The sequence below is a fragment of the Oncorhynchus gorbuscha genome, unplaced genomic scaffold (assembly GCF_021184085.1).
Source record: "Oncorhynchus gorbuscha isolate QuinsamMale2020 ecotype Even-year unplaced genomic scaffold, OgorEven_v1.0 Un_scaffold_1935, whole genome shotgun sequence".
NCBI lineage: Eukaryota > Metazoa > Chordata > Actinopteri > Salmoniformes > Salmonidae > Oncorhynchus > Oncorhynchus gorbuscha.
This window is the reverse complement of record NW_025746581.1, coordinates 71,038-81,302: the sequence shown is the minus strand read 5'-3', so window position 1 is coordinate 81,302 and position 10,265 is coordinate 71,038. Positions and strand designations below refer to the sequence as shown.

At 43.8% G+C, this 10,265-nt stretch overlaps 1 protein-coding gene across 3 annotated transcripts; it reads left to right on the top strand.

Annotated features, from left to right (window-relative positions):
* The first annotated feature begins 763 nt into the window (after window positions 1-763).
* On the top strand, window positions 764-7,413 carry LOC124024585 (ATP synthase subunit d, mitochondrial-like). Of its 3 annotated transcripts, none has more exons than XM_046338482.1 (6): window positions 764-859; window positions 1,681-1,816; window positions 2,155-2,251; window positions 4,964-5,035; window positions 6,230-6,292; window positions 7,093-7,413. In XM_046338482.1, exons 2-6 carry the CDS (start codon window positions 1,695-1,697, stop codon window positions 7,222-7,224), a joined length of 486 nt encoding a protein of 161 aa, XP_046194438.1. In that variant the 5' UTR covers window positions 764-859; window positions 1,681-1,694; the 3' UTR covers window positions 7,225-7,413. The 3 variants fall into 3 exon arrangements, with proteins under 3 accessions (XP_046194438.1, XP_046194440.1, XP_046194439.1); XM_046338484.1 differs by having other exon boundaries at window positions 773-854; XM_046338483.1 differs by lacking the exon at window positions 764-859 and adding an exon at window positions 871-1,087.
* Window positions 7,414-10,265: the final 2,852 nt, after the last annotated feature.

The following is a 10,265-nucleotide window of genomic DNA, read 5'->3' as shown; positions in this document are numbered from 1 at the left end:
TGTACATTTTCTACCAAAAATACCAATGGGAAGTTGCCTGTCATAAGCAACCCCTTCTTACCAGACTATTAAAAAACAGGACACATTCATTTACTTCCATACAAAGTGATTTTCGTAGCAGGTTAGTTTGAGCATTTCTGCTAAACCTAACCATTTTCATAGACGTAACCTCAAGTTCTCCTAACCTGCTCCGAAAAAGTGAAAATACTGTTTCCCATTATACAACAGTAGGCTAAATTATATTATCCTAAAATCCTTTCACTCATTCTATTGGGTCTATTTGTTCAAAAGACAGGGCAGGGAAGTGAACCCAGGTCCCTGGCGAGAAAGGCAAACACCCTATAGGGTTATAGGGTTAACCCACTTGGTGGGAATTGTTGCGAGGCTTGCTACAATGGCCCATCTGAACGGAAAGGCAGGTCCCCATGGTTCGACTAGTCAGTCCTTCACACGTACAATCTGATGGCCTCCCACTTCTGACACCAATGTAGTGAACGGCAGGGCAGGGCAGAGAAGCGAAGCAGGGTCGCTGGTTTGAAAAACTCCCTATGTAGCAGGCCAATAGGGTAATTATTGACTAAGCAAATACAACTCTGCCTCTTCCAGATAGGATAACTGTCATACTTCTGTCAGAAAGTTGTAACAGGTACAATCTTAGAGATGGAAACACTATTTCAAAAATTATCTTTAAAATATATATATATATATATGTTCTGATCAATCTGCTATGTAATGACTGCAATACGCCAGCAGGCGGCAGCAACCCAAATCCACGGTGTAGTTTCTCGTCGAGATTATTTCCGTCACTTCCGTGTCCGGTGAACCATCTTCACATTTGGAACAAGTTGTCCACTGTACGGTATGATCTATCTTCAAAATGGCATCGAAACGTCGATATTTTAATGTTTTGTAACGTATATTCTATTGGGGACAGATGATAAAGTTTGATATTTAAAAAAAACAACAGCTTGAGTTCTGCTTTGGTCGATGATTGGTTGAGATCCACCGCAGCTGGGCTCTGACCTTGTCGTGTTGGCTAGGCAACTAGCTAACTGCGAGACCTTCAGCGGACTCTTGCTCTTTCAACGTACAAAATATGAATTTGTATGTCTAAAATATATGGATATGATCATATGGATATGATGATGATATGGCTAAGTATAAAATATCCACTTAGCTACATGGTTGAATTGTAGTAGCTAGGCAAAGCTAACGACTATTTGTTAGTTAGCTTAGTTTAGTAGCTTGAGAGCTAATTTAGCTAAAACGTTAACCAGCTTGCCATCTGTCAGCAAACATGCGTTTGGCGCTGTCAGAACTTGTATTGGCTTTTTTGTGTGTTGGTTAGGACTCAGATCAGTTAGATAATAGCTACATCTCTAAATGGCATATATATATATATATATCTCTAACAGTAGCCACTACATGACCGTGTTGTTGAAGAGTCAGGCTAGCTAGTTTCTAATCTCAGTGCACTTCAAATTGTCACCTGTGTGTGACCGCAACCTGCCTGATCGGTGTGGACATGTCATGCATTGGCGTGCAGTAGGACATGCATGTACAATCCATCCCCTTAAGTGTCTATTGGTTTTCTTCTTTCATGTTATGATCTGTATCTCTTGTGGGTTTTAGCAGCTCTATTGAAGGACTTTAATTTACCCCTTTTCCAATCTTTGACAGACACAGACAGAAAGATGGCTGGGAAACGTGCAGCATTGAAAGCCATTGACTGGTTGGCCTTTGCTGAGAGGGTTCCCCCCAACCAGAGGGCCATGTTCAACAACCTCAAGACTCGCTCAGACGCCATCGGTGCCAAGTACGTAGCCTACCCAGAGTTAACATTCAGGCCTAGTTCATGACTAGCACTTCAGAGCCAGCCAATAGAGGTAAAACTTTCACTTGCATTGATGTCAATGGGAAAATGAGTAAAATATTTTTAGGATTCTTCCATCTAGCGTTTTATATGCCTATGTGAAGGGTGTGTAGTTGGAGTTGAATTACAAAGTATTGTCAACCAAGACACACAGGTCGCTGCAAAGTGAGTGTGTCTCGTACATGCATGCTACTGTAAATGAAAATCTCCACAATCTCTTTCCCACAATGATTGTTTTATAAGTGACATCAATGAGCTGTTGTTGATGGCTCTGTCTACAGGCTGTCCTCTCTGCCAGAGAAGCCTGTTACCATCGACTGGAGCTTCTATAAGACCAACGTGGCCAGAGCCGGCATGGTGGCTGAGTTTGAATCCAAGGTGAGATCCTAAGGCCTGTGATGAGTTTCATATGAGCTCTACCTGGGGGAAAACAATGTTACACACTTAACTACAATGAACAAAAATCTAAACGTTCCATGCAAAATGTTAACGAATTTACTGAGTTACAGTTCATATAAGGAAGTCGGTCAATTAAAATTAATGAATTAGCCCCTAATCTATGGATTTCACATGACTGGCCAGGGGTGCAGCCATGGGTGGGCCTGGGGGCATAGGCCTTCCCACAGGGGGGCAAGACTCAGCCAATCAGAATGAGTTTTTCCCCACAAAGGGGCTTTATTATAGACAGAAATGCTGCTTGGTTTCATCAGCTGTCTGGTTGGCTGGCAGGTGTCAGACATTCCCGCAGGGGAAGAAGCCTGATGTGGACGTCCTGGGCTGCCGTGGTTACACATGGTCTGTGTTTGTGAGGCCGGTTGGATGTACTGCCAAAAAATAAATGCTGTTGGCTCTATGGTATAGAAATGACAATTTAATTATCTGGCAACAATGGTGGACATTCCTGCAGCCAGCATGTCAATTGCACACTCCCTCAAAACTTGAGACATCTGTGGCATTGTGTGACAACTGCACATTTTAGAGTGGCCTTTTATTGTCCCCAGTACAAGGTGTACCTGTGAAATCATCAAGCTGTTCAATGAGCTTTTTGATATGCCACACCTGTCAGGTGGATTACATATCTTGGCAAAGAAGAATTGATCAGTAACAGGAATGCAGAAAACATTTTGCGTATAGAAAAAGGTGATCTTTTATTTCAGCTCATGAAAACTAGGACCAGCATGTTGCGATTATATTTATGTTCAGCATATTAGTCTGGTATGTAGTATTCTGTCCACTGTGTGGTACTGTAACACTGGTTCAGTCATCTGGTATGTAGTATCCTGTCCACTGTGTGGTACTGTGTGGTACTGGTTCAGTCATCTGGTATGTAGTATCCTGCCCACTGTGTGGTACTGGTTCAGTCATCTGGTATGTAGTATCCTGTCCACTGTGTGGTACTGGTTCAGTCATCTGGTATGTAGTATCCTGTCCACTGTGTGGTACTGTAACACTGGTTCAGTCATCTGGTATGTAGTATCCTGTCCACTGTGTGGTACTGGTTCAGTCATCTGGTATGTAGTATCCTGTCCACTGTGTGGTACTGTGACACTGGTTCAGTCATCTGGTATGTAGTATCCTGTCCACTGTGTGTTACTGGTTCAGTCATCTGGTATGTAGTATCCTGTCCACTGTGTGGTACTGGTTCAGTCATCTGGTATGTAGTATCCTGCCCACTGTGTGGTACTGTGTGGTACTGGTTCAGTCATCTGGTATGTAGTATCCTGTCCACTGTGGTACTGGTTCAGTCATCTGGTATGTAGTATCCTGTCCACTGTGTGGTACTGGTTCAGTCATCTGGTATGTAGTATCCTGTCCACTGTGTGGTACTGTAATACTGGTTCAGTCATCTGGTATGTAGTATCCTGTCCACTGTGTGGTACTGTGTGGTACTGGTTCAGTCATCTGGTATGTAGTATCCTGTCCACTGTGGTACTGGTTCAGTCATCTGGTATGTAGTATCCTGTCCACTGTGTGGTACTGTGATACTGGTTCAGTCATCTGGTATGTAGTATCCTGCCCACTGTGTGGTTCAGTCATCTGGTATGTAGTATCCTGTCCACTGTGTGGTACTGGTTCAGTCATCTGGTATGTAGTATCCTGCCCACTGTGGTACTAGTTCAGTCATCTGGTATGTAGTATCCTGTCCACTGTGTGGTACTGGTTCAGTCATCTGGTATGTAGTATCCTGTCCACTGTGTGGTACTGTAACACTGGTTCAGTCATCTGGTATGTAGTATCCTGTCCACTGTGTGGTACTGTAATACTGGTTCAGTCATCTGGTATGTAGTATCCTGACCACTGTGTGGTACTGTAACACTGGTTCAGAAAACAGTCCTAATGTTGCCTCGTGTTGTCAGCCAGACGTTTCTTGGGGAAAACAGTCCTAATGTTGCCTCATGTTGTCAGCCAGACGTTTCTGGAGGAAAACAGTCCTGTTGCCTCGTTGTCAGCCAGATGTTTCTTGAGGAAAACAGTCCTAATGTTGCCTCATGTTGTCAGCCAGATGTTTCTTGGGGAAAACGGTCCTAATGTTGCCTCATGTTGTCAGCCAGTCACATTTGTTTATTTAAGCTGTAACACACAATAATAATTTAGATTCTGTAGGTTTTAAAGGACCATAGAGTTCAGTCTGCTTCGTTTGGTATTTTTTGCCAAGGAACATCTGTGGTGGTGGTATTGTGGTGGTGGCATTGTGGTGGTGGCATTGTGGTGGTGGCATTGTGGTGGTGGCATTGTGGTGGTGGCATTGTGGTGGTGGCATTGTGGTGGTGGCATTGTGGTGGTGGGGGTATTGTGGTGGGGGTATTGTGGTATTGTGGTGGGGGTATTGTGGTATTGTGGTGGTGGCATTGTGATGACACTCATTTATAAAGCCCTTTTACAACAACTTTTGTCCCAAAGTGCTTAACAGTTAATATTGGTCTGTTCTATTTCTTGTCCTCATCTCACCCCTGTCCTCATCTCACCCCTGTCCTCATCTCACCCCTGTCCTCATCTCACCCCTGTCCTCATCTCCTGTCTTCCTCACCTCACCCCTCTCCTCATCTCACTCCTGTCTCCCTCACCTCACCCATCTCCTATCCTCCTCAGTTCTCAGCCCTGACCATCCCTGAGCCCAAGGACACAGCCACAGCCGCCATCAACACACAGGAGGCCGAGGCGGTGAGTAGTAGCTCGGGGTTAAAAGTTACTCTGCAGAATGACTCTTCACTGCTCTGCTGTAGTGATTCAGCTTCTCTGCTGTAGTGATTCAGAATGACTCTTCACTTCTCTGCTGTAGTGATTCAGAATGACTCTTCACTTCTCTGCTGTAGTGATTCAGAATGACTCTTCACTGCTCTGCTGTAGTGATTCAGAATGACTCTTCACTGCTCTGCTGTAGTGATTCAGAATGACTCTTCACTGCTCTGCTGTAGTGATTCAGAATGACTCTTCACTGCTCTGCTGTAGTGATTCAGAATGACTCTTCACTGCTCTGCTGTAGTGATTCAGAATGACTCTTCACTGCTCTGCTGTAGTGATTCAGAATGACTCTTCACTGCTCTGCTGTAGTGATTCAGAATGACTCTTCACTGCTCTGCTGTAGTGATTCAGCTTCTCTGCTGTAGTGATTCAGCTTCTCTGCTGTAGTGATTCAGAATGACTCTTCACTGCTCTGCTGTAGTGATTCAGAATGACTCTTCACTGCTCTGCTGTAGTGATTCAGAATGACTCTTCACTGCTCTGCTGTAGTGATTCAGTGATTCAGAATGACTCTTCACTGCTCTGCTGTAGTGATTCAGAATGACTCTTCACTGCTCTGCTGTAGTGATTCAGAATGACTCTTCACTGCTCTGCTGTAGTGATTCAGAATGACTCTTCACTGCTCTGCTGTAGTGATTCAGAATGACTCTTCACTGCTCTGCTGTAGTGATTCAGAATGACTCTTCACTGCTCTGCTGTAGTGATTCAGAATGACTCTTCACTGCTCTGCTGTAGTGATTCAGAATGACTCTTCACTGCTCTGCTGTAGTGATTCAGAATGACTCTTCACTGCTCTGCTGTAGTGATTCAGAATGACTCTTCACTGCTCTGCTGTAGTGATTCAGAATGACTCTTCACTGCTCTGCTGTAGTGATTCAGAATGACTCTTCACTGCTCTGCTGTAGTGATTCAGAATGACTCTGTGCTCCACCTCATTCCTGTATTAATATTACAGTAGCTAGCTAATGATGTTATATTATTCTCTGTCCTGGAGGAAGAGGTGATGAATGAGCTCAGAGTTCCATTTCAAGAGGCAACGCCTCATTATGCAAAGCACTCACTGCTCTTGATGCCTCCTCCATTATTATTGGTTATATTTCTTCTTTGTTTCAGAACAAAGCTGCTGTTGCCTACGTGGAGGCTTCCAAAGCTCGTATTGGCCAGTATGAGAAGGAGGTGGGTTACACACATGCCACTCCAAACCACACACACACTCCCCTACACCCGGATTTCCATAGAATGTCTCTTTTGATTTTAGTACACAGTCAGCAGTAGACCCCTGAGAGACTCCACTATTTAGAGACGTGTACAGTACCAGTCAAAAGTCTGGACATACCTACTGATTCAAGGGTTTTTCTTTATTTTTACTGTTTTCTACATTGTAAAAATACATTTTCCTTTAACACTATTTTGGTTACATCATGATTCCATATGTGTTATTTCATAGTTTTAATGTCTTCACTATTATTCTACAATGTGGAATATAGTAAAAAATAAAGAAAAACCCTGTTTGGACACACCTACTCCTAACTGTTGATTGGTATTGTAGTTCTCTCTGTTGATCCACCTTCCTCTCTTCCACTATTTAGAGACATGTAGTTCTCTCTGTTGATCCACCTTCATCTCTTCCACTATTTAGAGACATGTAGTTCTCTCTGTTGATCCACCTTCCTCTCTTCCACTATTTAGAGACATGTAGTTCTCTCTGTTGATCCACCTTCCTCTTCCACTATTTAGAGACATGTAGTTCTCTCTGTTGATCCACCTTCCTCTCTTCCACTATTTAGAGACATGTAGTTCTCTCTGTTCATCCACCTTCCTCTTCCACTATTTAGAGACATGTAGTTCTCTCTGTTGATCCACCTTCCTCTCTTCCACTATTTAGAGACATGTAGTTCTCTGTTGATCCACCTTCCTCTCTTCCACTATTTAGAGACATGTAGTTCTCTCTGTTGATCCACCTTCCTCTCTTCCAGCTGGAGAAGTTCCAGAACATGATTCCCTTCGACCAGATGACCATCGATGATCTGAACGACACGTTCCCTGAGACCAAGCTGGACAAGGAGAAGCACCCATACTGGCCTCACAAGCCCATCGCTGAGCTGTAAACTGGCCCCCGGCGCTTCCTAGATCATATTATACTTTCCTCTGATGAAAGGTTGTATAGTGTCCTATGTATAAAGTCAAGTCCTGTTTCATCGACAGACAGTTTTGTGAAATAACTGCTTATTGTTATTGAGCGACTGAGAAAGGTCATCCGGTCCTTTGAATGGAAATAAACATTTATGGAAATTGAATATGATTTGTGTCATTATTCTGTGCAACGTTTATTTAACATAAGACTCTTAGGGGGTGATAGCAGTTACAACTATTTTGCGAGGGCACATTTTTATGTTCGTTCATCAACTCGTGTGAAAGGATTTTCCATAATCACTTAGTTTAGAGTAAGGGAATATCCTGATGCTCTGTGTTGATTCAGTAATATAGGACTGTTGTTTTAGGCTACTGCAGACGTGCTGCTTGTTTCTGTTGGACAATCCTCTCTGCTGTCCATCTGTCCAAGTCTGTTCCCTCCAGAGAAGATCCCACCATCTCCTGGGAAGGAGGAAGGGAATCTACTGGTGCTTTGTGTTGGACAATCCTCTCTGCTGTCCATCTGTCCAAGTCTGTTCCCTCCAGAGAAGATCCCACCATCTCCTGGGAAGGAGGAAAGGAATCTACTGGTGCTTTGTGTTGGACAATCCTCTCTGCTGTCCATCTGTCCAAGTCTGTTCCCCCCAGAGAAGATCCCACCATCTCCTGGGAAGGAGGAAGGAAATCTACTGGTGCTTTGTGTTGGACAATCCTCTGCTGTCCATCTGTCCAAGTCTGTTCCCTCCAGAGAAGATCCCACCATCTCCTGGGAAGGAGGAAAGGAATCTACTGGTGCTTTGTGTTGGACAATCCTCTCCGCTGTCCAAATGTCCAAGTCTGTTCCCTCCAGAGAAGATCCCACCATCTCCTGGGAAGGAGGAAGGGAATCTACTGGTGCTTTGTGTTGATTCAGTAACATACAGTATAACTGTTGGACACCATATAGACAATGTCTAACAATGGGCATGTCCCAAACTGCACCCTATTCCCGATACAGTGCCCTACTTTTGACCACAGCCCTATGGCACCCTATTGCCTATTAAAGTGCACTACTTTTGACTGGGGCTCTTGTTAAAAGTAGTGCACTATATAGGGAATAAGGGTGCTATTTGGGATGTAGACTGTTGATATACATTAGAACACATATCTCCCCTCCTTCAACTGGACTGGTTTCATCCCCTGGTGACTTTTATTTGGAGAAACTCTAAATTACTTGTCTATGTCAATCCAACTCACAAGTCATGGGAAGAGGTCTTGTTTCCTGTCCTCTGGGTTTTCTCATGTCTACAGGTAGGTAGCATTGATCTTCTGCTCAGGTGTGACGGGCCTAGTTCAGAAACAACCCCTTCCCATTCTCTCATGACCTTCTCAATCCTTTCAAATCTGTCTGTGTAAAAAATGGCATCCTAATCCCTTTCTAGTGCCCTACGCTTCTTGACCAGAGCCCTGTGGGTCCTGATGAGAAGTATCCCACTAAATAGGGAATAGGGCGCCATTTCGGGCACAGACAAGACGTAACAAGGTGGTATGGGCTAGATGCTGTTTCTGGACAGGGCAAACCCCTCTTATGTTCTGATGACTATAGGATGACCCGGTGTTCTGATGACTATAGGATGACCCGGTGTTCTGATGACTATAGGATGACCCGGTGTTCTGATGACTATAGGATGACCCGGTGTTCTGATGACTATAGGAGGATCTAGTGTTGTCTCAGTGTTCTGATAGCTATAGGAGGATCCAGTGTTGTCTCAGTGTTCTGATGACTATAGGAGGATCTAGTGTTGTCTCAGTGTTCTGATGACTATAGGAGGATCTAGTGTTGTCTCAGTGGTCTGATGACTATAGGAGGATCTAGTGTTGTCTCAGTGTTCTGATGACTATAGGAGGATCTAGTGTTGTCTCAGTGGTCTGATGACTATAGGAGGATCTAGTGTTGTCTCAGTGTTCTGATGACTATAGGAGGATCTAGTGTTGTCTCAGTGTTCTGATGACTATAGGAGGATTTAGTGTTGTCTCAGTGTTCTGATGACTATAGGAGGATCCAGTGTTGTCCCAGTGTTCTGATGACTATAGGAGGATCTAGTGTTGTCTCAGTGTTCTGATGACTATAGGAGGATCTAGTGTTGTCTCAGTGTTCTGATGACAATATGATGACCCAGTGTTCTGATGACTATAGGAGGATCTAGTGTTGTCTCAGTGTTCTGATGACTATAGGAGGATCTAGTGTTGTCTCAGTGTTCTGATGACTATAGGAGGATCTAGTGTTGTCTCAGTGTTCTGATGACTATAGGAGGATCTAGTGTTGTCTCAGTGTTCTGATGACTATAGGAGGATCTAGTGTTGTCTCAGTGTTCTGATGACTATAGGAGGATCTAGTGTTGTCTCAGTATTCTGATAACTATAGGAGGATCTAGTGTTGTCCCAGTGTTCTGATGACTATAGGAGGATCTAGTGTTCTGATGACTATAGGAGGATCTAGTGTTCTGATGACTATAGGAGGATCTAGTGTTGTCTCAGTGTTCTGATGACAATAGGATGACCCAGTGTTCTGATGACTATAGGATGACCCAGTGTTGTCTCAGTGTTCTGATGACTATAGGAGGATCTAGTGTTGTCTCAGTGGTCTGATGACTATAGGAGGATCTAGTGTTGTCTCAGTGGTCTGATGACTATAGGAGGATCTAGTGTTGTCTCAGTGTTCTGATGACAATATGATGACCCAGTGTTCTGATGACTATAGGAGGATCTAGTGTTGTCTCAGTGTTCTGATGATCTAGTGTTGTCTCAGTGTTCTGATGATCTAGTGTTGTCTCAGTGTTCTGATGACTATAGGAGGATCTAGTGTTGTCTCATTGTTCTGATGACTATAGGAGGATCTAGTGTTGTCTCAGTGGTCTGATGACTATAGGAGGATCTAGTGTTGTCTCAGTGTTCTGATGACTATAGGAGGATCTAGTGTTGTCTCAGTGTTCTGATGACTATAGGAGGATCCAGTGGTCTGATGACTATAGGATGA

Coding starts and splice junctions, on each gene's coding strand:
- LOC124024585 (XM_046338482.1), top strand. CDS start 1,695: ATGGCTGGGAAACGTGCAGCATTGAAAGCCATTGACTGGTTGGCCTTT. Junction 2,252..4,963: donor TGGCTGAGTTTGAATCCAAG/GTGAGATCCTAA, acceptor TATCCTCCTCAG/TTCTCAGCCCTGACCATCCC. Junction 5,036..6,229: donor ACACACAGGAGGCCGAGGCG/GTGAGTAGTAGC, acceptor TCTTTGTTTCAG/AACAAAGCTGCTGTTGCCTA.